This window comes from Carassius auratus, chromosome 17 (assembly GCF_003368295.1).
Source record: "Carassius auratus strain Wakin chromosome 17, ASM336829v1, whole genome shotgun sequence".
In the NCBI taxonomy this organism is placed as follows: Eukaryota; Metazoa; Chordata; class Actinopteri; order Cypriniformes; family Cyprinidae; genus Carassius; species Carassius auratus.
In genome coordinates, this window is record NC_039259.1 from 8,719,958 (window position 1) to 8,746,207 (window position 26,250).

General features: G+C 36.1%; 2 protein-coding genes across 3 annotated transcripts; one reads left to right on the plus strand and one right to left on the minus strand.

The window, feature by feature from the left end:
- Positions 1–5,178: 5,178 nt before the first annotated feature.
- mrps5 (mitochondrial ribosomal protein S5) lies at positions 5,179–21,650 on the plus strand. 2 transcript variants are annotated; one of them, XM_026285598.1, is made up of 11 exons: positions 5,179–5,271; positions 6,226–6,354; positions 7,798–7,923; positions 9,246–9,479; positions 10,168–10,202; positions 17,486–17,576; positions 17,761–17,807; positions 18,077–18,134; positions 18,962–19,024; positions 20,143–20,279; positions 21,146–21,650. In XM_026285598.1, the coding sequence occupies exons 1-11, from the start codon at positions 5,223–5,225 to the stop codon at positions 21,368–21,370; spliced, it is 1,194 nt and encodes a 397-aa protein (XP_026141383.1). In that variant the 5' UTR covers positions 5,179–5,222; the 3' UTR covers positions 21,371–21,650. The 2 variants fall into 2 exon arrangements, with proteins under 2 accessions (XP_026141383.1, XP_026141382.1); XM_026285597.1 differs by having other exon boundaries at positions 5,181–5,271; positions 6,214–6,354.
- Positions 21,651–22,400: 750 nt separating this feature from the next.
- Positions 22,401–26,151, minus strand: LOC113117148 (myelin and lymphocyte protein-like). Its single transcript, XM_026285600.1, has 4 exons — positions 25,923–26,151; positions 23,573–23,740; positions 23,096–23,233; positions 22,401–22,870 (listed from the first exon to the last, which is right to left on the minus strand). Exons 1-4 carry the CDS (start codon positions 26,010–26,012, stop codon positions 22,796–22,798), a joined length of 471 nt encoding a protein of 156 aa, XP_026141385.1. The 5' UTR covers positions 26,013–26,151; the 3' UTR covers positions 22,401–22,795.
- Between the last annotated feature and the right edge of the window lie 99 nt (positions 26,152–26,250).

A 26,250-nucleotide genomic window follows, 5' to 3' on the forward strand; every position in this document is an offset into this window, starting at 1 on the left:
CTTCGGCAATTTTCTGAAATTCTTTTTTAATTATTTAGAACTATGCACTATTTTAGTGCATTGTTACAATTGTTTATTTCACTTTTGTTTGATGGAGGCATTAAAGGCAGCATGAAGTAAAACGGATACTATTAATCTTTCTACTATTTAATCTTTCATCAAAATTTAATAACTTGCTCTGCCTCTGCGACCATATTTTTGGCCTTGGCTTTTTGGCTCATTCACCAAACTCCTTTAGGCCAGATGACATACTTGATATTCTCTTGAAGTCTTGCAGAATTTATCTTAAAAATCCTCAAAAGAGTACTGCAAGGGTGTTAAGACATCCAAACATTTAGCATCACATCACTTGCGTACTAAAGGATCCTTTGGAGTGAATGGGTGCCGTCAGAATGAGAGTCCAAACATCAGATGAAACCGTTAGAATAATCCACAGCACAACTCGATCAATTAACATCTTGTGAAGTGAAAAGCTGAGTGTAAAAAACTAATTCATCAGTAAGATGTTTTAACTGTAAACCATCTGGCCAAAAACAAGTTCATAATCCATAATGACTCTGCAGTGAAAAAATCCATTACCTCTCACATCAAAATCCATCAAAATATTTGTTTAAAACTGTTTTTGGACTGTTTTGATTTGTACATTTTATGTCGTTTGATTTGTGTATATTTCTCTCCTTATTCAGATGATATTATTGTTTTTTTATGTTGGCCTACAGAATAAAACCATAAACAGTAGCTTACATATAAAAGTGTTTTTGTGGAGGAAAACAAGGGCTTTACAACACCTCTGTTGCATTAAAGTTAAAGCAATTGAGTTGGTTATGGTTGTTTTACTCTGCGGTTATAGAAATAAGTCAGTCTGTTATCTACTGAGTCCAAGACAAACATCTCTGTCTTTATCCATCTTGTTCCATATATTGATATTTTTCAAAACAAATATCTGTCTGAAATACACTTTGCGGAAAAACACATTTGTATTACACAGAATAAAATAATGAATTCAAGGGTGTACTCACACTCAAGCATCTGTATGTGCATGTGTGTGTGTTTGTGTGTGTGTGTGTGTGTGTGTGTGTGTGTGTGTGTGTGGGAGATTGAAAAGCTCCAAAGGCCAAAAAACTCACTGGGAATGAAAACGTCAGTTTTTATTTACGCCAAGATGCCCTGGCTCTTTCAAGGATGTTCTTTTACACGGCAGCCTTGTAGAATTTATGCTGATGAGAGCAGCTCTGCAAAAGGCCCATCAATATCGCGCTAGAACACATTCCCAAACACTACAGTACTTTAGCCTAGAAATATCTCCTGTGCTCTGAAGGCTAACCCTGAAATTCTCAGTTATATATTTTTTAAAACTGACAGGAAAAGCATTAAATGATCATAAATGCAGTCGGATGAAATGCATTAAGTAATAACAAATACCCATTCCTGTAATTTTCAAATCAGTTTAACAAAACAAATTTAATCAAACACCACCTTGGAAATTAGGAAGTTATAATGTGTCTCATCAGTGTGATAAAATTGATAGAAAGGGTAATTTATGGATGTTATAGAGTTTGTGAGATTTAGAAATGTGTGTGTTGCCATGTGCCTCAAACTCAATTAAATCTCTGTAGATCTTGAAATCACACTCTTGATCCTCGCTATCTGTGGTCTGAAGTTTGTCTCCCGAACTCTGATTGCTGCTCACAGGTAAAGTATAATTTCAGAGATTGCATGGACCCACAGGTGAGAGAACACGCTTTTGGCCTCCATCTCAGATGATTATGTAGCCAAGAGGCCGCCAATTACGTTTGGTGGAACTGGTGAGTGTGTGATTGCAGACCCAGATCCCTGCAGAGAAGCTTCACCACAAGAGTCACTACCTGAGGACATACTGGTTTATGATGTAAATGAAAACACCAACAAAAACAATCAGTTTTACCTAAAAGAAGTCCCAAATTTCATCACGTGCAAGGTTGGGAACCATTAGAAGAGAAAACAAATGAAATGTGTTCTACTACAGCACCAGTGCAGCCAGAACACTGAATTAATATGAATTAATAACACTGAATCTTTAGTGAAAAACATACAGTATAAAAAAGTCAGAAATCCAGAATAAATACATTTATGGGCATAGTTTTTGTCAGACAAAAACAGTTTAGCCATTGTAATCTGATTCCTAAACAAATGATTCAGAAGGAGAAGTCTAGTCCCAAGAATTACCTCAATTTCTTTTTTCAAAAACATTCTGCACAAACAGTGTAGACTGATTCCCAAACTCTTATGACTCTTATTAGTCAGTTCCTTTAACTGAATTAACCCATTGCAGTCCTGAATTTTGACTAGTTCTGCCTGTTTTAAGTGAATTAAATTAAGTGTTTACTTGTAATTAAGGCATGTGACTCTTGAGAGTGATTGGCAATGTTAAGAGTTTTGTATAAAACAACAACAACAACATTTTTGATTGGATTAGCATTGTATCATAAGGCCAAACATTGGACAGAACGCTGACTCTTAAAAGCTTGTCATTAAAAACTCTATGTAAATATGTTTTGAGGGACTTATTAAAATAAAATTTTGCTCGCATTTTAACAAAACTTTACACTTGAACTAGACTTGTATCATTTTTCTACATTACTTGTTTTTGTTTAGAAACCATGTATTCCTGAATTAAAATACTGTGCTTGTGTTCACTTGACCTCCATCCACAGATGTGCTGAAGCTTCTAAAAGCTTGTATTACAGTTAGAAGATTGTGAGAGCGAGGACCAAAACTCATCCAAGGACTTAAATGGGTGTACTTGGCCCTAAAAAAGATATTCTGTTTCTCCGATTCGACATAAAATTGAAACATTTTAGCAGCAAGACTCTGAATGGGTTTTAACACTTTTTTTTTTAACACAAAAGTTTTGGTTGCTGATTTGTAGACTGTTGGATCGGAGAGATGAAAGCAATCAAAGCCACAGGTGGCCTTATTATTGGCAACTCGCCTCCAACCAAACCAATCACCTCTCCTTTCTCCTGTATAATCTATCAAGATTATTCCGCTTCTGCAGATATAATGATTAATAAACATCCACAGCATGCTGACAGAGCCCTTCCAGAGGCCCCTTAATCTGTTTCCTGTCGCACTGACGACAGCTTGGGCTGTCACACAGGAAATTGGAAAAGCTTGTGTTTGGATGCATGCAGGAACAGCACACTAAGATTTTAGACAGCATTTATCAGCCCGACAGTTCTGCAAGCTCTCGTCCTCTACCTTTTCTTTCTACTGCTTCTTCCCATCAGCTGCCTTTTTCTGACAGCCTGGTTCACACTGTCACTTCCACTAAAGCAGTTCTTCATGCTATGTATGTGTTCTCTCCTCCTTCCCCTCTATCTTGTCATTCATGCCTTTCCTGGCTGTTATCTTGTGCTGCCCTTCTCTCCTGATAAAATGACTGAGTGGTTCTTTACCCTCTGTACTTTTTCTTGCCCCCTTGCTCTTCTCTCTCTCTCTCTCTCTTTCTCTCTCTCTCACCCTCTCTCGCTTAGTCAGCTTGCACTAGTGCACTAACTAGGGAGTCAACCTTTTCTATAGCTGTCACAAAAATAATGTTAATATAGTGAAGTGTCCCTTAAGTTCCCTGAGGTAAAGCACAATTTTAATTATATTCCGTTCAATTTTATATGCATGCACACACATAGACCTCATATTCTCCTGATGATGATTTTTTTAATTACATTTTTTTTTTACTTTTTTACATTTTATTTAGTTCTGTATTTAAGTTACCAATCCTAAAAGTACCAAGAATTGTTTAGTATATAATTTATATATTATTACAGTTCGTTATTTGGAATTAGATTTGTATAGTTTGTTTTCTCTTTAATTTTAGTTGACATTTTTGTAATTGTGTTCATCATTTTCATTCGTTTTTGTTTAATTAAATATTAATTTGTCATTTTAATTCTTCAAGTTAAGCTAAATGAAAATAAGAAATGTTGCCTTGCCAATTACTTAAAATAAAATAAGGTCAATGTTTTTTTTTTTTACCTAATTTCATTCCAGTAAATATTTGTTTCATTTCAAGTACAAAAATGGTTTTCATGGTTTTATTGAACAATAATACCATAAATGAGACATGATAGAAAAAAGAATAAAAGACCCCGTTTTTATTGCTATTTATTTGTTAAATAATTCTGTATTTGTTTAATGTCTGAATGCTATTTTAATGTGCGACCTCATAATCATGCTACAGGTAACTGTGACATTGAGTCACAAACATCACAATTTTTAAAAGACCTCTGGTAGTGATGAAATAAATGTTTATAATAAAGGCTACTGCTTTATGCCATAGGGAACTAGCGAGTGGAATGTGACAGCTTCTTACCCCTCTCGTTTCTCTTAATATACTCTCTCTCTTTCACTTTATGATCAATTTTTCACTGATTCAGATACTCTAGTCACCTCTTACCGGCAGGTTCCCCTGTAATTCCGATGTAGCCTGAACAGGACACAGTCTGACTACAGCTGATAATGGAGCTGCTGATTAAAGAATATGAGGCAAGGCTGTACTGAGCTTGCAGGTGTCATTCCTCCAATCTAGTGCTGTATCACCTGCAGAGCACAGATGGGTGTAATGTCCCAGAAGACAGCACAGACATTAATGTGTGCCCTGGAGAGAGCTCCAGATCATAACCCTCAGCTCTTTGATGCAAATGTTACATTTGATAGGGTAATTGCAAGCGTGGGCTTAATCCAATTTTACGCCCAAAATTACACCCAAGCAGGTCTACTTTTAAAAAAAAGGGGTCAGGAATGATAAAATAGCATTAAACTAGATTTAAATAAGTACTTTACCCAAAACAATCACTTTTAATATTCCAAAACCATTTTTTTCTTTGTAGGCTTACATGTCAAAAAGCAATAAGCCTACTAACAGTATGCAGGCCTATGGTTCTATAAAATATAATCTGTAAGTAGCCGGCTACTACTAAACTGTGGTTATGCTACTGACTCAGTGTTAATAAAGCTTAATATAATATAATATAATATAATATAATATAATATAATATAATATAATATAATATAATATAATATAATATAATATAATATAATATAATATAATATAATATAGTGAAGCCATTCGCTTTTAAAATTAATAATTTTACTCATCGTAGTTTATAAAAGATAAACTGTAATTTTACGCAGGCACAGGTTTGGACAGCACGCCCGGCGCGAGGACCCCTCAGCATCCGAACATGGCGGCGGTCACAAGGCTGTGCTGTGTCCTCCGGTTGTCATTTGAAGGTGCATTTTTAATAACTCTTGTTTTAATTAACGTTTATTTGTACCTCTATTGGTGGTTGTCTTTGAGTTTGGTGAGAGTTCCATGTAAATAATGTGTAGTTTATAAGAGGTTTGAAGATAAAGCTAGTGTCAACATGCTAACAGTCCCCGTCAGAGCAGAAAAAAATTTGATGGTTTGTTAAAATATAAATAAATACATAACTCAAAAATGATTTTATCCCTCATTCAGATACTACAAAATGTCTGCCCTAACCATCATAGACATCTCTGCAATAGCTGTCAGTAAATTGTCACAGTGACCTCTGAAATTTGAAGCATGTGACGCTTATTTTAATATGTAACGTATTATTATTTTTCTTGTTGTTGTTATCATTATCATTCATACGTAATGTCTCCTTTTAATTGTTTTAAATATCTTCATCATTCCATATCTGAAGTATGAGAATTCTGATCTTACAGTTGAAAAACTGCAAGTAGCTGCTAAGTATGTCAGTTTTTGCTTGTGTTTAGTGTACTATAAATGACTAATGTATTCAGTATTGCAGTTTCAGGGGCTTTGACCTTAACAGAGAAGCAGATAAAGCCTTTATCAAATGTTTTGTGCACAATAGATGTACTCTTTGTTTTTATTGGTTTGTTTTTGTGGTGGTTTATGCACTGTATAATGCATGTATATGCATCTTCCAGTGATCTGGAAGGTATTGTGCATGAGGTGTGAACTAAGATTTCAGTAGAGAGGTGGCATAAGCTTCTAACCGCTTAGATGCCATGTTTATTAGATATTAAAAATAATAAAAACTGTACTTTTAGGTGTTGAATATACATGGATGTGTATAGTCAGTAGAATAGATAGTAAATTCTGTGTATCTGGTTTTGTGCTGTATACTGGTATAGATCAAAATGTTTAAATTTTCTTTCCTGATATGCCCTGTCCTCTGTCACGCTTGTCAACAGGTGTCGGAGCTCTGAGAGCTCTAGGGGGCGCTGCTCACCTCTCCCATTTGGCAAGCAACCGTCCCCCCCAGTATGCTCCAGTCGTTGCCGCCCTGCAGCAGAACAGACATTCAAGCTTCTTCAACAAATGTAAGGAGCTATGATATTCTTTGTTTGATTTTAGTGAGTGTCAATCAAGATCCCTGAGTGATGGTGCCTGATTGCTTCGGGATCAGGGTTGGCAGCCCATAGGTCACAGGTAGTGGTCGACCGATATAGTTTTTTTGACAGCTGATGCTGATATCTTGGAAAGCAGGGGGCCAATATAAAGCCAATATTCTGCCAAGAAGAAAAACTTATCGGCCTTGGTGATATATCGGTCGACCACTAGTCTCTCGATCTGTAAAATGATTAAATTACTGTGGAAGATGAGTAAAGCATTCAATAAGCAATATCAATAAGCAAAAGAAATCAATATAGTTTTATTTTATTTCCATGTGATTGAACGAGACCACAGCATTGCCATGCAGTTCAGGGTTATAATTAAACTCCTTTTTTGTTCATTGAAAAAAAAAAACTGTAACAAAATAAAAACTAAAAGAAAATGTTGAAATAACTTTAAACACTGAATTTATTAAAAGCTAAAACTACTACATAGCAAAATAATTAAAATTACAGTAAAATAAAAACAAAATATCTAAAAATAAGAGCTAATTCAAAATGATGATAAAAATTATAATGGTATATAAATGATAAATTAATGCTTATCTCAGGTGTTTTTTTATATTTATTTTATATATCGTTGGTCTGTATAAATACTGTAGGGACTCTGGAGTGGGTTTATGCATGCTTTGCTTCAACGAGAATTATGCTAATATGGAAAATATTGTAGAAGTGAAGCACAGAAACTGTTTTGCAGAGTCACCAACTGTCTTTGCTGGACCATGAAATCAGACTATATGACTTTTAATTTAAATTAATTTCTTTTCAACCTCTTTTCCTTTAATATATGCTATCTTTGTTGTTCCCCTAACCTCTTCATTGAATAGTGCAAGCTTAGAAAATAATACAGTTATAAAGAAAATCATCCAAAACCTTTTGTTTCTTTTGTTTTTACTTAAAAAACTGCATAGGGATGTGCCTTCATCGTCTTTCTTGCAGATGGTGTGATTGCATGTACGGACATGAGTGTGTGCGTCAGTGTGTTTTGGGGATGTTTGGTTGTCAGATAGAATTATGATATTTCTTGAATTGCTTTTGTTGGAATCGGATGCTTCATTAAGCTTGGCAGGCCTCTCGGTCTCATCTAATTAAGTCCTAATTAAATCAGGACAACATCAAACAACTCCCAACATCCCAGATTACCCAACTACTCTAAACACACACACACAGAATATACTGTAGATGAAAGTTCATAATTTCAGGGAAAAACCAACAGCTGGAATTATTTTACTGTGCAGTCGTTATCTAAATACACAGGTTAACACTTTATTATTCATTCTTCATCATATTAGAGTGTGTATGAGTCTAATAGACTGTATTAGTGATGTGATTGTAGGTGTGTGATTCATTGACATCCATTTCTTCCCTTAGTGACAGCTGATGAGCTTTGGCGGGGTGTCTTAGCTGAGTCCGGCGCTGGAGCCAGAAAGGGAAGAGGAAAGAGAACCAAACGTAAAGTAAAAAAAGATCTCAACCGAGGCCAGAACCTTGGAGAAGGTACATCCTACCTATAATATCCTCTCATCTGTGCCTGCTTCACAGCATTAACAGAACACAGATTTAAAAACATTTTAAGGGGCTTTGTTTTACACTTTTATTGCTTGTACTTGTAACATTATAATTTAAATAAAGATAATTTTTAAAGAATAAAATCATAATTTACATTTGATTTATTATGAGATTTTGGGGCAGGGGGATTTGGGGCTATTAGATTTTTATAAATGTTTTTGAAAGAAGTGTCTTATTCTCGCCAAGGCTGTTTTATTTAATAGAAAATACAGTAAAAACAGTAATATTGTGAAATATGTTTACAATTTAAAATATTTTACCAATTCAAAATAAAAGTTTTCTGTTTCAGTATATTATAAAATGTAATTGATTCTTGAAAATTCCAGTCTTTAGTGTCTTTAGTGGTCTCTTTAGAAATCATTCTAATATGCTAATTTGGTGCTCAAGAAACATTTCTTATAATTAATTTAAAGAGGCAAAACAACTGCTTTTGTGGAAGCCATGATGCATTATTTTCAGGTTTCTTTAATTAATAGAAAGTACAAAAAAAAAAAAACTTTTGTAATATTATCAATGTATTTACTGCCACTTTTGATCAGTTTAGTATTTGCTAAATCAAAGTAGTCATGTGATTTAAAAAAATAAAAAATAAATTCTTACTGACCCCAAATCTCATCATTCTCTGACCCAAAGAATTAAACTTTGGCTATTTTGTCTACTGTTTGCTACTTTAAGACTTCAAATGTGAGCAGTAAATGGTGATATATCATTTCAGCCAACAAATAATACTGAATGAGGGGACTGAGTGAGCTTATGTAGCAAATGTTTGGATAGTAAATCAAACATTAAGGAAAATGTTTGTTTGTTTTTAATCATACAATGCCTTAAAAATAACTTCTTTTATTGCTCAGCAGTTCTAGTTTATTCTGGACAGATTTAAGGCCAGCACTACATTAAAACGGCTATTAACAGCAGTCACCATTAGCTGTCCATTTCAGTCGGTAGCGTTTCCTGAAGTGTTTGCACCCACTATGCCAGTTAATGAATATCAATCACAGCTCAGCTTCAAGTTTAGAGGTTTATATCTGCCGCTGGAAGGAACCCTACCTTCTCCTAAACTGACATCACTCACAGAGCGCCACAGTTATTGAGTGGCATTATTTACTTTCACTTAAAAAGACCTCAGGGGAATCTGTCGATTTATTTTTCTCCCATTCTCACACTTGCTCATGGAAGATTTTCTTGAAAGCAGGTAGAAACCGATAATAGTGTTTAACGTGTGTTTTTGTGATTCCATGTGTGCTCTTTAGGTCGTGCAGGCTACCTGTGGCCTGGTCTGAATTCTCCAGTGTATAGAGATGGGTCCATCCAGAAACCATCACAACGAGGAGAGGCAGAGCAGAAGGAGGTGACCGCAGCTCTGGAACGCCAGAGGGATGAATGGGACAAACGCAGGAAGACTAAGATAAAGAGAGAGAGGGGCTGGACCGGCTACTCCTGGGGTGGGATCAGTCTGGGTCCGCCAGATCCAGGGCCTAATGGAGGTGTGTTTGTGTGTGTGTTGAACAGCTCTTTGATTTGTCCCATTCTACTGAAAACACTTTATTCAATCATATGCATGGATGTATAGTTGATTTACTATGGATAGTAAAACAGTTTGCTGAAAACATAGTTGAATGTATGGTGCAACACCTGCATCTACACTCTTTGGTCGCTTAGACACTCACACACAAGCAAACGAGATGCAGAAAGTGCAATCTGCTTGTAATTTACACTGCTGTTCATCTCTGTTCTGCCGCTCACCATCTTACTGTGCGAATAGATTTCCTGTCGTACGATTGGCCAGAGGGATGGGGGTGCAATCTCTAGTAGTAGTGGTGATGGATTGCCCAGTGAGGGTGAGGCCTGGAGTCTAAATCATGTCTAGATCTGCTCCAACAACTTCTCACCCCTGAGTCACCACAGCAACACCCCCTCATTAAATCGAGGAAATATGCTTGTCTCTTGCGGGCAAAATGAAACACCTGTAATGAGTTACTGCGGCAGCCTCAGCGCCCTGGGGTTATAGGTCATAACAGATTGCTTACCTAATCTAATTTAACACATTTGCTGTCCCTGATCAAAAACAAATAGGCTGTGTGAGCCGTTTTTAGCTATCTCAACCTGTGCCGATGACCTTTGGTGTTTTTTGTTGTTTATAAAGACTTTGCTCTGTCCCTTTTTTCCCTTCAGAAACATATGAAGATTTTGATTCACGCGTGATAGAGGTGAGTACAACTGGACCATGCATCTTACTAACATGATACTAACACAAATTGCATCAAAACAAATTCCATAATGTTTTGAATTTAAGATTGAGAAGGAATATTCTGCATGAAAAGATTTTTGTATGAATTAGGATTCTATTGGATTTCTTAAAAAAAAAAAAAAAAAAAATAATGAATTATTGATTACCTAATATTATTTTTCTTAAACCTGTGAGAAGTGACTCATTTGATCTGTTTTATCTTGTTGCTCCAATGATAGCCATTCCAATGCCGTTGTGAATTCAGACAAAATATATATTTAATTAAAAAATTAAGGAAATTAATGCTTTTATTTATCAGGAATATCTTAAATTAATAAAAATTAACATTAAAGAAATTTATGAAGTTGCAGAAGATTGCTGTGTGATACAAACGCTCTTTCTATTCATCAAAAAAAAAAAATCTCTCCATCTATAATCAAGATTAACAGTTTTCAACATTGACAATAATAAGAAATGTATTTTGAGCAGTAAATCAGCATATTAGAATGATTTCTGTAGAATCATGTGACAATGAAGTCTGGAGTCATGGCTGCTGAAAACACAGCTTTGCCATCAGAGAAGTAGAATACAATTTAAACTGTAAAACGCTTAATTTTTCCCTTGGTTTGTTTTTACTGAGGTCGTCACAGTGTATTTTGGGATTGCTTAATGCACAAAGGCTGCATGCTGTGTTGCCTTAGAATTGCCAAAATGAGGTAATTTTGCTGCCTACTATTTGGAAAGAGTCTTTATGTTGGGAAAAGACCTTATAATGCTGTTAGGAACAGAGCTAGTATGTGTGTGATGATGTCAAAGAGATGTGCTTTGGAGATACAGCATCTCATCATTTTTTAATTCAAGAGAAAATTGTATTTGTGTGAATCTCCCTTGTGATTGTGATTGCATGCGTGTATCTCAGAGCTTCTGAACCACTCTCTTATACTCCGAAATGGGAGGCAGTTGGGGCACAAAATCTGCTCAGCACAAAATTACCATGTAGTGTGGAGTGTCTGGAGAATTATCTAATTATACACAACAATGAACGGTTGATAAACAAATCTCTGTATAGTGCCCCTGGCTGGCACCACAAGGATCATTTGGCAGAAATGTTGCTGAGTTTAGAATGGAAATCAGTACAGCAATTCACCTCGGGTCCTCGTCTCTTTTACTTTACTCCGTTTTCCATATTGTCTTTCTTTTGTCCTCTGATTCTTTCATTTCCATAAAGCTTTGTTGGCAAAGAAGTGGACAGGTTTACAGCCAAAGTTTTTTCTTCCCTATCTGAACATTGCAAGAAATCAAATGGAAGGCTGATGATTTAGATGAAGTGATCTACTTTCTTCTTGCTCGCATTAGCTCTGTTCCAAAACCTAGAGCGCTACCTCATTGCTTACTGCCTACACACGCAGTTGTCTGAGACACCTGCCTCTTAATTGAAATGAACCTCATAAATGACTTGGAACTTTCAGGACCTGTGTGCATCATACACTTTAAGTGAGATCCAGAGTGGGGTTTCAATGCAGACTTGTGTGTGTGTGTGTGTGTGTGTGTGTGTGTGTGTATGTGTATATATATATATATATATATATTAGACTCTGGGTGAAATAGGTCATTTTATTATTTTTTATTTATACATTTTATTTTATATGGGAGCCCATTTCTGCTTCCATAATTTCAGCTCCCAATTGCACATTTTGCTGTTTGAGTTCAGTAAATTTGTAAATGTTTTTGAAAGAAATTTGTTCACCAAGGCTGCATTTGTAAGAATACCTTAAAAACAGTAATACATTGAAACGTTATTACTATAATTTTTTATATTAATATTTCATATTATTAGTATTAATCAATATATTTAAAAATGTAATTTATTCCTGTGATGCACAGCTGAATTTACAGCAGCCATTACTCCAGTGTTCGGTGTCACATGATTAATTGAAAAATCATTTTGATATGCTAAAGAAACATCAATAAATATTTCTCATTATTATCAATGTTGAAAACATTAAAAACAGCATTTATTTGAATATATATATATATATATATTCAAAATATATAATTTGAAATCGTAAATAAAATATAAAATAAATAAGAACTAAAGTAATAAAAGTATTACTGAATCAAATGCACCTTTGATTTTTTTTTTTTTTTTTTTGCTTTAGCTTGTAATCGTATGTTACAGAATTGCTGTCTCTGCAAAAGTTGCATGCAGTGCTGCCGAAAGGATAGGATCTTAGCAGACCACATAATTAAGTTACCTAACCTTTGGAACAGAATTCACACCAAGAGCATCTCTGTGATGCCTATGAAGTATGAAGACAGCTCAGGTTTTGAACAGAACAGTTCTATCTCTCTGTCTTCCTTCATTTCTTTCGTACTGTCATTTTGATTGACATTTTAGGGCCGCTGGCACTAGTCACTAGAATGAGCCACCACAGACTGTGAGTCAGACCCCCTCAGTCTTTTGCAGTGTCCAGCACATTAGCTCGGAGTCTGGACAACTATATTTTGCATGTGATCGGGCACATGGCAGCGTGTCACCCTCACATTGCCCCAGAGCTTAAGAGATAACCCAGTATAGACACACTGAAGGCCTTGCACAGAAATGAAGAGTATTCACGGTTCTCCAGGACCTCTGTCTCTGTGGACGCAGATTAATTTGAAGTGTTTCTGAAAAGCTTGGAGACATTATCAGGCTTGCATTTAAAGTGGCACTCTTTTCCCTCCCTCCATCCCACTGTCAACTGGGGGTCCTAGAGAAGGCACGAGTAAAGTCTGAAAGAGCCCAAGTACTCATAAAGCCACATTAATTAAGCCAACTATTTCTTGTAAACTCAAGAACTTCTCCCAAGGACACGCAACGTCTGCCAAGAGAGAGGGAAGAGAGCCATAGTGCTCTAGAGTGGATGATACATGAGCAAGACTGAGAGAGTGAGACAGACAGAGCAGGGCAAGAAATATGGCTGATAGTTAGAAGAGAGTGATAAAAAAATGTAACGGTTATGGAGATAGATTAAAGCAAGAGGAAGACTTTTAGAGTTTTAGGCCCCCATCTGCAGTTCATCATGTTTGGTAATGGTTAAATGATCTCATTCTCTTTTTCTGTATCTTAAACACCATTTTACATTGTCTAGTCAAGTTTATTACTTTGATTTTGTTGTTGCACTAGGCATGTTTTACACTATAAAACTGACTACTGTGAACTTGACTACATTGTCAGCAGACTTTACTGTTCTGTTATAGTTATAAAACACTGGATCATGAGCTATAAAAGAAAAGAAACGGTGCAGTGCTTCACTGTGGACCATGCAGCAATTTTATTTTTGTAAAATTAAAGTTAAGCACAGCTCGATAGTTGCCATATGATGATTTCAGTTTTATTTTTTTTAGCTTTATACTATAGTTAAGTTTACATTTGTAAATATTTTACACTGTGATCTAGGTTAAATTGTCAGCATATTTTTCAATGTAGTTACATTGTGTAGGCGTATTTTACACTGCAGTCAAAGTTGCATTGTTTTTGTACCTTGCATTAGTCAAGGTTAAAGTGTATATTTTTTTTAGTGTATATTTTACACTGTAGTTACATTACATTGGCATATTTTACACTATAGTTAGTATGATCATTGTATGTATCATTGTAGCGTTGTTTTAAAATATTTTCCACTTTGGTCAAAGTTACTTTCTAGACATCATTTACACTTTATGCTTAGAACCAAAACAGGCATCAAATACATATTTTCCCCCTAAAAGCAGATATCTGTTTGTCGATTGCACATACAGTTTCTCACCAAAGTGATTTACATATTATGAGTTGTTCTCTTCAGTAGTTATTAAGAGATTTAAAAAAAAAAAGTGCTGCGACACCCATATTTCCAACAATATAGTAAAATTGCTGTGATTACAATGGGGATTTGACGAGAGAGATTTAATAATTCTGCCAACTAATATGTCTGACACAATATCTATGGTGTTGAGACTGTGGTACATTTATAAAAGCTAATTAATAATAGCTAATCAGCAAAGATGAACACACTTGTATGCATTTTTGGTTCCTGAGCAGCATGCAGAGGTGGAGTGGTTGCATTTCATTTAAATGATAATTGCGGGTTGAGAGAATGGTTGTAGTAATTGCATAATGACATGACCAAGACCAAGAAAGCTAATGAGCAGATGTGCATGTGTGTCTATACAAACCCCTGTCATTGTTTGGATCCGTTTGTGTTCAGTTTTCCATCAGAGGAGAACTGCTCTGCTGTTACTGATGTGTGTGTATGTGTGTGTGTGTGTGTGTGCTTGTGTAAGCGGTCTGAACAGATGGCATGTGTTTCACCATCACACTGACAGAATGCAGGTGGGAGTTCCCACCCATCTCTCTCTCTCTCTTTTTAAGTAAACATTGTTCTTCTTTTTGTCCCCATCATCATTTTCATTTAGTGCTTTCAATTAAACCATGCAGTGTCCCATAACTGAGACTTCAGGGATTTAGAAACCGAGAGAAAGATTGCGGTGGATCTTAAAGAGAGTGTCAGATGCTATAACCTCTAATGATTCCTGTGAGTGTATTGATCAGTCAGTCATGTGTGTTTCAGTGGATTCACATACAACAGAGTAGGCACTAGAGATACAGATGGGGTTGTGGATGACTCTTTTATTTTTTTTCTCTGAGCAATGTTTATAAACACTCTCTTGCCACTTTATTAGGTACACCTTGCTAGTACCGGGTTTGGACCCCTTTTGCCTTCAGAACTGCCTTAATTCTTTGTTGGCTTAGATTCAACAAGGTGTTGGAAACATTCCTCAGAGATTTTGGTCCATATTGACATGATGGCATCACACAGTTGCTGCAGATTTGTCGTGTGCACATCCATGATGCGAATCTCCCATTCCACCACGTCCAAAATCTGCTCCATTGGATTGAGATCTGGTGACTGGAAGCCAATTAAGTTCAGTGAACTCATTGTCATGTTCAAGAAACCAGTTTGAGATGATTTGCTTTGTGACATGGTGCATTATCCTGCTGGAAGTAGCCATCAGAAGATGGCTACACTGTAATCATAAAGGGATGTACATGGTCAGCAACAATACTCAGGCTGTGGCATTTAAACGATGCTCAATTGGTACTAATGGGCCCAAAGTGTGCCAAGAAAATATCCCCCATACCATAACACCACCAACACCAGCCTGAACCGTTGGGACGGTTGGGCAGGATGGATCCATGCTTTTATGTACTTTACGCCAAATTCTGACCCTACCATCTGAATGTCGCAGCAGAAATCCAGACTCATCAGACCAGGCAAAGTTTTTCCAATATTCTGTTGTCCAATTTTGGATTGGACCTTTGCAAATTGTAGCTTCTGTTTCCTGTTCTTAGCTGACAGGAGCAGCATCCTGTGTGGTCTTCTGCTGCTGTAGCCCATCTGCTTCAGGGTTCAGTGTGTTGTGCATTCAGAGATAGTATTCTGCATACCTTGGTTGTAACGAGTGGTTATTTGAGTTACTGTTGCCTTTCTATCATCTCTAACCAGTCTTCCCATTCTCCTCTGACATCAACAAGGCATTTTCATCTACACAACTGCCGCTAACAGGATATTATCTCTTTTTCAGACCATTCTCTGTAAACCCTAGAGATAGTTGTGTGTGAAAATCCCAGTAGATCAGCAGTTTTTGAAAAACTCAGAACAGCCCGTATGGCACCAACAGCCATTCCACGTTCAAAGTCACTTAAATCCCCTTTCTTCCCCATTCTGATGCTCAGGTGTACCTAATAAAGTGGCCGGTGCGTGTATGTAAAATATGGGTTTAAGTCTGCACCCCAAGACTATCTTGGATTCTAGAAATAACCAGTTTATACAGTAGATACCTCAGTATATAAACATTTGTGACTAAATAGAAAAATGTGTTATCCTTGACAATTTACACATCATTCAGACTAAGTGTGATTTATAATTTGTTTTCAGAAATAAAATAAAAATAAAAATACTTTCAGCAAGAATCTATTAAAGGGATAGTTCCCCTTCAGTTGCTGGTTCCAATTGACTTCCAGTATGAAAAAAAAAAAAACACTTTGCAAGTCAACAGGGACCAAATGAAGGTGAACTATCCCTTTAAATTGCTCAAAACTTACAGTAAAGACTTTTATATTGTTATAAATTAATGTTGTTCATTGGAACTTTCTATTCATCAGAAAAAAAAGAAAAGAAAAAAAAACCTGAAAGGAATGTGTCTGTTTAACATTCATAATAGTAAGAAATGTTTCTTGAGCACTGAATGAGCATATTAGAATGATTTCGGAAGGATTGTGTGGCGATGAGACATTAAAATTGCTGATAACCAGAAATGGTGCACCTTAAAAAGTGAAATTGAATGATACTGAAGATTTAGGACCATCTTTGGCAATCTCAGGCATGTTTAACTGTTTGCACATGAGCAAGAGGGATTAATAAACATTTTTTAGCCGATTTATTTAGATATTGTGAAATCTCTTGTATTTGCATGCAGACCTACCTGCAGTAATCATTATCCTCACACAACCATATTTATTTTGTTATGAACTATGAAAGCAAAAAATCCAAATGAACCGTGCAATGAGGATAAACCACGTAAACTTCCTAGTGGGGTACGCAGTGGCACTTTAAGTGATGTACTTTCTTTTCTGTCAGAATAATACTTTATTTAAAAGAGGAGACATTACCGTAGACACTGTTTTAAACCCAGGTTTTCTGTAGTATGAGACTAATATGTCTGACCATTTGAATATTATAATGAAACAAGATATGGCACTATAAAATGATTTTTGATAACTGCTGGTTTAGGACATAATCAGCTGTGTAACTTTTGTGCTTGAGCTCTTTGAATAGGCTGAAATCCACCTTGCAACTTTGTCTGAACATGTTTAGTTCTTGCCAGTGGGTGGCTTTTTCTTTCAGCACAAAGATCTCATCATATCAATAATACTCCTACAGCAAACGTTACATAACAGATTGCAGTAAGTAGCAGGAGCAAGAAAGCTTTTATACTGTACAAGTACTTTATACAATGCAATTACGCATGTATCTGCAGCCTGAGGGGAAAAAAGAGAGAGAGAGTGTGTGTGTGTGTGTGTGTGTGTGTCTGACAATGACTGCAGTATTTGAGATGTTTCATTGGAGCGTATTAGTGTTTTTCAGTGAGTTTGTACTGCCTTCTGGTGGTTGCTTAAAGGATGCACACATACAGAAATGGATCCCCTGCAGTCATATATTATGTTTGTTCTTTGACTGACAGGTCAAGAGTGTGTTTAATGTCACGGCCAAAGAAAGCAGGAAGAGATCCATCAGTGCTCTAGTCGCTGTGGGCAATGGAAATGGAGCCGCAGGTAATACAAATGCATACATGTGATTTTTTTCTGAAGGCTAAATGCTTTAATCTATATAGCTGCCTCAACTAAGGCCATCTCTGGTCTGGAGCATGTGGAACAATGCAGTAGTTTAATATGTGGCCGGTAAGAAAACAATGGCTATAATCAGTGTTAATGAGCTGTTTTATTCCCTTCTCTGCAGGGTTTGCACTGGGGAAAGCAGCAGACAAGAACACCGCACTTAGAAAAGTAAGCCATGGTCACATGCAAACTCATTCACACACACATAAACTCACATACCGGACTCTAATTGCAGGCACAATTCCCCCCTGAAGCAAACTGAGGTTAAATGACTCGCTCAAGGGCACAATAGTGACAGAACGGGGCTGTGAGCTCAATAATTCCTCAGTTCCAATGACACACTTACAAGATTTGAACCCGTAGCGTTTGTGTTAGAGCTACTAGATCAGGTTACAGTGAAATCATCTTGACATTAAACATGCTGCTTTGTTTTACAGGCAAAAAACCGAGCCATGCATTATCTCTACTACATTGAGAGATACAACAACCACACCAGTGAGTCACTTACTACTCTTTGCGCGTGTGCGAGTGTTACACACGTGCGTCACTGACTATCATATAACAAACAGACATCGTAAATCTCACATGTATACATGTGCTTTTGTGTGCGGTTTGAGAGAAGGATTCTACCTTGTTACAGCATTAATTATTTACATAATATATAGTTTCCATGTTTTGATATTTGTATATTTGAGAGCGCTCTTTAAAGGCTGGGTGATATATATTAATTAAGTAATTAAAATATTCACATTGATTTTGCTGGTGATATAAAATTAAGCAACATTTTTATATTATTATTTGCTTTTTACTGTTTTATTTAAATATTTTAATCCAATTTACAAAAATGTGCAGAAATTATGGTTCCTCTGATTACCAAAAATAAGTTTTTAATTTATTTCAGAGATGTACAGTACATTAACTTGGAAATACTAAAATAAATATCTTTTTTAATTTTTACCACCCAAACCCTTTTTCCTACGCAACTTGCTGAAATTACATTCTGTGTATGTATATATTTATATGTATATATTTAAATACTTCTATTCAGCAAGCATGCATTAAATAGATCAAAGGTAAGAGTAAAGATTTTTCTTAAAAAAGGTTTTTAATTCAAATCAGTGATGGTTTTTTTTTTACTTTCTATTTGTCAAATAATACGGCAAGAAATGTATCAATGTTTCCACAACACAGCAGCACACTTTTCAAAACTGATGACGATAAATAAAAACTTAGAGAAGTTTTTTATATGACACTGAATTTGCAGCTTCCTTGTATTTGTTGTTCATTTTTAATCATTATGATCTTTTTACCCTCATGTGCAGTATATCATGACATTGAGTCGCAGTTTAAAAGGACCACACTCAGAATGAATAAACAGAACAAGGGTAAGTGGCTTAACCTGGCATGTGCGTGAAAAATCACAGTTTGCTTGATAACAGATCTGCGTGCCCAGTATGTTACTGAGCTCATCATGTATGTTTTGCAATACGATTACCTTAAAATTAGATTTTGCAGGGGTACATTTGCACATCCACGTACCACATCCCAACTCTGTTTGATTTTGGTGGGATCATCTAGGACTAGTGTACTTGCTATTCAGATCTAGTGGTTGTGTACGTCTCCTGTGCCCACAGTGGATTGTTTTTTTTATTGGGTAGTATTCTAATTTAGTGACTACATGCTGCACGTTTGATGTCAGTGTTGACAAAGTACCAATATGCCAATTAAACTCTTCAAGCAAATGTTTTCCTGATATCCAGGGGTGCGTTTCCAAATAGCAACCCTGGTTGCAAGTCCCGTCATTAGCAGTAGAGTTCGATGGAGCTTGTGAATATGGTTAGCAAATGATGCTTTTGGAAAACGCATCCCAGAACAGTACCCACATATAGATTTCATCTATTGAGCCATGAAGGGTTTGTTTCATTCCTGACATCAGAGCTGACATTATGATGTTCAGATTCGAGATGGGGCTGATGGTAATTGAGTTCTGTGTTCAGCTCTGATGGGACTCAAATTCTCAGAGTCCATGTATCACCACTGACACCTTAGTAATGAAACCTGGCAGGAGCTGTTATGATTGGACCTGGAACTCTGGGAACCATGATCTTCCCTTGATGATTTCCCATTTTTGTTATGTAATGTGGATCACACTTACCCTGGACATCTATTCTTTTACCTTAATCTCACCCATGAAAATGTTTGTTGACTCTATTTTTTTTATTTTAGTTTGAAATTAGATGAAAATGTGCCGTGTGATTTAATGCATTTCTGTATATTATCAGCAGTTAAAATGAACCATTTTGGTTACTCGCCCTCATGCTTTTCCAAACCTGTATGACTAGTTTGGTTCCCGTTGACTTGGACAAAAAAAATACACTTAAGGTCAAAGAGAATGGGCAATATCTGGTGTTGTGTTCCACTGAAGAAAATAATGTGACAGTAAAAATGTAAAAGACCTTCACCTTCTCTCTTCTGTTTGATCTGATTTTTTTCTTTCTTTCAGGATATGGTCTGCGTTGTCATCGGGCAGTAATCACTCTCTGTAAGCTGATTGGGATCGAGGATATGTATGCTAAAGTAGATGGTTCAGTTAACCTCCTCAACATAACCAGGGCTCTCTTCCACGGCCTGGCCAATCAGGTGAGAGATTTCAACAGATCAATAGCCAATCAGATCAGTCTTTGTACACATCTTAGTGGTTTATTTGATAAAGTGACCATGATCTTGCCAAGTATTTTGTATTTCACAATCAACATCTTCTGTTAGTCTTGGAACCACATTTCTGTCAAACGTCTTAATGTTTATATGTGGTTAGTATTAATCAGATTACAATAATATCATGAAACGTCTTAACCATTTCTTTGATTATTATTTGCTTAATATCTTGCAGCAATATTTACTTACTGAAATTACTTGGAGAGTACCTGGTATTGTTGTAATTTGTATTATTGATGTTAATATTTAACAGACTTAAATCAAATAGATTCATGATTTAACTTTCATAAATGACATTTGTGCAATACTCCATCCCTGATTCTGGTACTTAAATCAGATAGATGGTTTTGGTGAATGTCCCAAGACCAATAAACTTAAACATCCAGGAACTCCTTTAAGAAACAATTGGAAAGAATTCAGTCTAAATCTAAATCGTGTCAGTTTGCTGAATCCTCACTCTTTGGCCTCACTAAAGAATAATCTATTGTTCACTAGGACCTTAAAGGGGTAGTACACCCAAAAATGAGAATTGACTCACCCTCAGGCCATCAGAGATGTAGATGAGTCGGTTTCTTCATCTGAACAGAATTGGAGAAATGTAATGTTAAAACATTCAAATCTGTTCAAAACAAACTCATTTACATCTTAGATGGCCTGAGGGAGAGTACATTTTCATTTTTGGGTGAACTATTCCTGTAAGTATGAATGGTCACAGTACACTAAGGACCCTCTTAACTGTGCCAGTGTATTTTTCAGTCTTATAACCGACTTCTTCTCCTCTTTTTCTACAGGAGACTCATCAGAATCTCGCTGATAAGAAGCATCTGAATGTTGTGGAGTTCAGGGGAGAACAAGGTGCTCTGCCGATCGTGGTGGCACGACCGCAGCTCGGTGCCCGTAAGGAACCTGAAGTGGAGGACGATGTGCCCAACACGCGTCTGCACTGGGCTGATGTGAAGGCCTCACAGGGTGTTAAGAGATCAGTGTGGGCAGGGGTTAAGAGGACCATCTGGTGATCTGAATGGTAACGTCCAGCCAATCGGTATTGAGGCTGACTGTCTAGTGCAGAACTGACAACCGTTTGCTGGGGGCTTGTGCTTGGATTGGAACCATGCTGTTAAACTACCATTTCACAACACAGTGAAAGGTCCTGAAGTGCTACATACCCCCAGAAATGAGTGTTTGTATGTCACTAGCCCAAAAAAGAGGAGTGTGGAAGTGAATGTATGGAGAGAGACTTTGTTCTCACTTACCTACACATGACTTATAATTGGAAATAAATCTACAATAAACCCACTTTCAGTGTCAGCTCATTAATCTTGCTCAAGGCGTAGTCAAATTTCAGCATAATTTTACATTGTTGCAGGAAAATGGTCCACTGTTTATGATCAATGGTGTGGTGAAGTATCACACAGATGTCACTTTCAAGTTTAGCTCGTGCAAAATAGCATTGACTGGATTGCAGTCGTGAAAAAAATAAACTATGACCAGGTCAGTCATTTTTTTTTTATGTTTAAAGCTGTCATAGCTTTATAATTGAGTCAGCTGATATATTGATTACTGTAAATGCAAATGTTGTGTATTAGGTATGTTGTATTTTAGAGAGTTGGTATGGCTCATTTGATCGATTCATTTGCAAGTGCAAAATAATGGTTAAAAACAGCAGTGTTCAGGGGAGTTTTTTGAGCGTTTGGTTAAATGGGCGGGACTTTATTATTATTATTATTATGTATTTTTTTTACATTTGTTTGAGATCATCAATGCCTCCATTTGAGATCTTCATTGGTGTTAGTCATTTTTTTAAATTTATTTTTTAAAGCGAGATAGCTCCGCTAAATGTGAGTTCTAAAGTGTCTTTTATGTTAAATACATCGGTCACAAGCTTGTCTCTCACATACAAGCATTTAAAAGCCAGAATACTGTAATCTACACACTATCAAATGGTCAACTTCATTATGTGATTGACATTTACTTATGAATATGCATAATTTATATAGTCATATTTATACAGGCAATACATCAAGAGAGGGAGGGGAATTCAAGGAATTGTATCCCGTTCATATTCTTTTATTAAAATGTGTTGTTCATGGTAAATATACAAAAATGTATTAATCTCTTACAAAGGTAAAAAACCCACATTATTTCTCCATCCACACATACACGGAGTGTCATTGTACATCAAGTAAAGATAGCATTTCAAAAAGTTTCCCTTCCCCCAAATATAAGAATGCATTATTATTAGAAAAGTAATTAGGCTTGAATAATCCAGTATGGAAAGTATAAGTGGGTTTAATCCATCATTATTGCTTTTGTGTTTCTGATTAGAGGGCACTTTGGGCTTAACCCTGATATTCATATTTTAGCCCCAGTGGTTTTGTTTATTTACTATTTATTAAACAATTTATGTCAGATTTATTTTTCTTTTACTTAGATTCTTTGATTTAGAAGGATTTCCAGCGCACAGCAGAAAGGATGCAATGGATGAAGTAAAGCAATGTGGTAACATACGAGAACACCTGAAGAGAGAGAGAGACAGTAAAAATTCAGCCATACATTCGAGTTTTAAACAACTATAAAAAATAAAATAAAAAAAAATCTCATTTTACTTCATTTTTAGGTTTGCTAAGTATTATAATTAATTCAAGAGTTTTTTTAAAAAATAAAATGGCCTAAATATATTTTTTTCATGATATAATTCATTCATTATCAACAGTTAACAATAAAACAATTTTTGTGCTTACCACAGCTGCAATGTCGATTTTATAGTACTTGACTGGAAGTGAAACTAAAGATAAATCTTTGAAGAGTACGGTGATATATGCCAGGAAAACTGAGGCGCTCAGATAAAACACAACAGCAATCAGGTGGTAAATGAAGTCCTGCACACAAAATTATCAAAAATTATATCTGGTGTCTGTCTAAAATAATTTTTGGTTTGACTGTATATGTAGATACATGCACTCACACTCAGTTAGCATCTAATACTAGATGATGAGGCATTATAATATTATATTATGTAATATTATATAAAGAACATATTATAATGCATTATGTAGCAGTGGTCATTTTGACAGCAAATTTTGATTTAGCTTTAGTAGTAGGTTTTTGTTTGTTTGTTTTTGGCTAAAATGGCTTTTAGTTTTAGTCATATCTTTGTCATCTGAATTCTTTTAGTGGGGAAGTCTGAGCCACTAAAGGCCAGCCTGCTCTCTGCTCACCGCTGTAGCCCAGGCACTGCTGTTTTTGTGCCCTCCACAGGCGAAGATGATGAGCCAGAGGAAGGTCATCACAAAGCAGAATATTGATACAAACATCACCCATCCTAGAGGGTTTGGCGGTACCACACTTGTAGATGCCACCAGTATCCATACTAGCCCTCCAAAAACCTGTGGGAAAAACACAAACACACCATTCAAATTCAGTATAGCAATTTTATAATGAAGCATCCATTCTTATTAACACACCTGTTAATGATAAACTCACTCCACATAAAGTGTCTGTAGGCAGTGCAAACCTTCCTAGATAATTACAGCTCACCAGGCCAGCACAGATAATCACAGGCTACTTGAAGTGTATATGGCCTATACACGTTTCAAGTTGCCTGTGATGATGTTATTTATTGACGAGGAGCTGTTGTGAATACTATACGCAACGCAACAGCTCCTCAACAATAAATAACAAAAATACAGGCCTACTAATTTAATACACTGCGCTCTGGAATACTCGATTCTGATTGGTCAGGAGCCGCATTCAGCGGTTGGTTAGATATTTTTGAACGTTGTCCATGAACACTACTGGTCCTCTAGCGACTTTCGTATCACACTGGCGATACGGTTAAATATACAGTAGTAAGCTTTAAAAATATATTGTTGCAGTGATCGTTTTGTTGTTCTGCAGTTGTTCTTTTTAAAGCGAAAGATTATAAAATAATTAGAAATTACATGAATAATACAGTCTATATAGCCTAGCCTAGTTCTTATAAAGTCTATATAGCCTAAGTTTTGTTATATTTAGTTTAGGTAGGTTCCGTAACTTTTTTTTATCTCTTTAAATAAATTATGCTTAGGCGTGATTATGACATAACTCTGTGTAGCTATTATCAAATGAACACAGACGCAGTAAACAGCATGCTATGCGACACTCCTCTTACGATAACACATTATTCATGCATTTCTCTCTCTCTTACACACCCATGGATTAATTTACTCTCACGACAGGAATCAAATACACAAAAAAATGGGCATTATTAAAATATCATGATAAGCCACAAATGCATATATCAGCAAAGGAAACATTAGAAACTTCTGTCACACCCAATATACTCACTATAGTGTGCAGCTACACTTATCCTACTTTTTTCTGACCGAGTTAAAAGACCAGGTGCGTTTATAGAGGCATATTATTATCAGACACGTTTATCAAATATACTGGGTCTAAATGGCGAACAAAGAAGTGAGAGGAGCTGATAAAAAAGCACGCAAACTCTGTTTTCTCTGTCTGTTCCACTAATCCTTCTTACACACAGACTCATCTCGCCTTTCATTTGAACGACTGATACATGACCTGAGCTCACATTCATGCCCTTCAAAGCTACTATACTGAGTTCAGACAAGAACCAGAGCCACAAAACAAACTCTTTCTTTCAAACACCCTTCTTTGATCCATCATTACAGGTTAATTCAAGCGTGTGGGGTGTGTTACAGTTAGGTGAACTGTAGCCCGTGTGTCCCTCATTAACCTTGGTGTCAAATGTTTGTGGAGGTGCTGGACTGAGAACTCTCTTGTCACAAACCCACATTTAGTTACATCCAATAATAGAAAAAAAAGTACAAGTCTGTATAAAAATATTCTAATACAAATAAAAGTCCAATAGTAAAAAAAAAAAAATAAGTAAAATATTTTTGAGTAAAACAACCACGCTATTCTCTCCAACCGTTACACTCTCTTATAAATAGACAAGACCAAACTAACTGAGTTTAAACCACCATACACAAACACATACTGTTTTGAAAACACATAACGTATCATATTTATTGTTGAACTAAATATTTACACCAAAAACGTTATTTTCTGATAAAACAGTAGCCTATCCTCTGTCAAATGATTTAGGCTAGATTTAAAGAAGCCGTAGAGGTGAAGTGTTGTTGTATTGTCTTGCTATTTTCGCCCTTTTTTGCTTTCCTCCTATTTCCATTTTCCACTTCAGAAAAAAAAAAAAAAACTAAAATAAATAATAATACTAATAAAATAATAATAATATAATAATTCTATATATATAATAAGTTTTTTTTCCTGAAGTGGAAAATGGAAATAGGAGGAAAGCAAAAAAGGATATATATATATATATATATATATATATATATATATATATATATATATATATATATATATATATATATATATATATATATACACACACATATCTCCTACATAAATGGAGGAAGATAAGGATTCTGAAATCGTCTTAAACTGTTTAAATGTCCAAAATAATCTGATATTTTACAATAGCCAGATAAAACTATAATAAAATATTGTAATTTCTGTGCATTAAATATTCCGTTCACGCACCAGCTCTGGAAGGTAGAGGATGTCCGGTACAGTGGAAAAGACCCGGAGTCCGCTGGGCAGACTAGACATCTGCTGCGTGGCCGCTGCCATGGTCGCGCTCCCGCTATCCTCTAGGAATGACTGGAGTAACGGAGCCAAGGGCGCGTCTTTTCAATGTCCAGTGGAGACCAGAAAAACCCGTTCTTCCATTACTAAAACTTCCGTATTGACACACCCTCCGTGAGGAGAGCAACGGGCCGCTCCACTATCACTGAGCGGGATATGTGTGTGGCTGAGGAAGCTGGAACGAGGGCTTTGTTTGTTTGTATTGGTGCAGTGTGGCAACAGG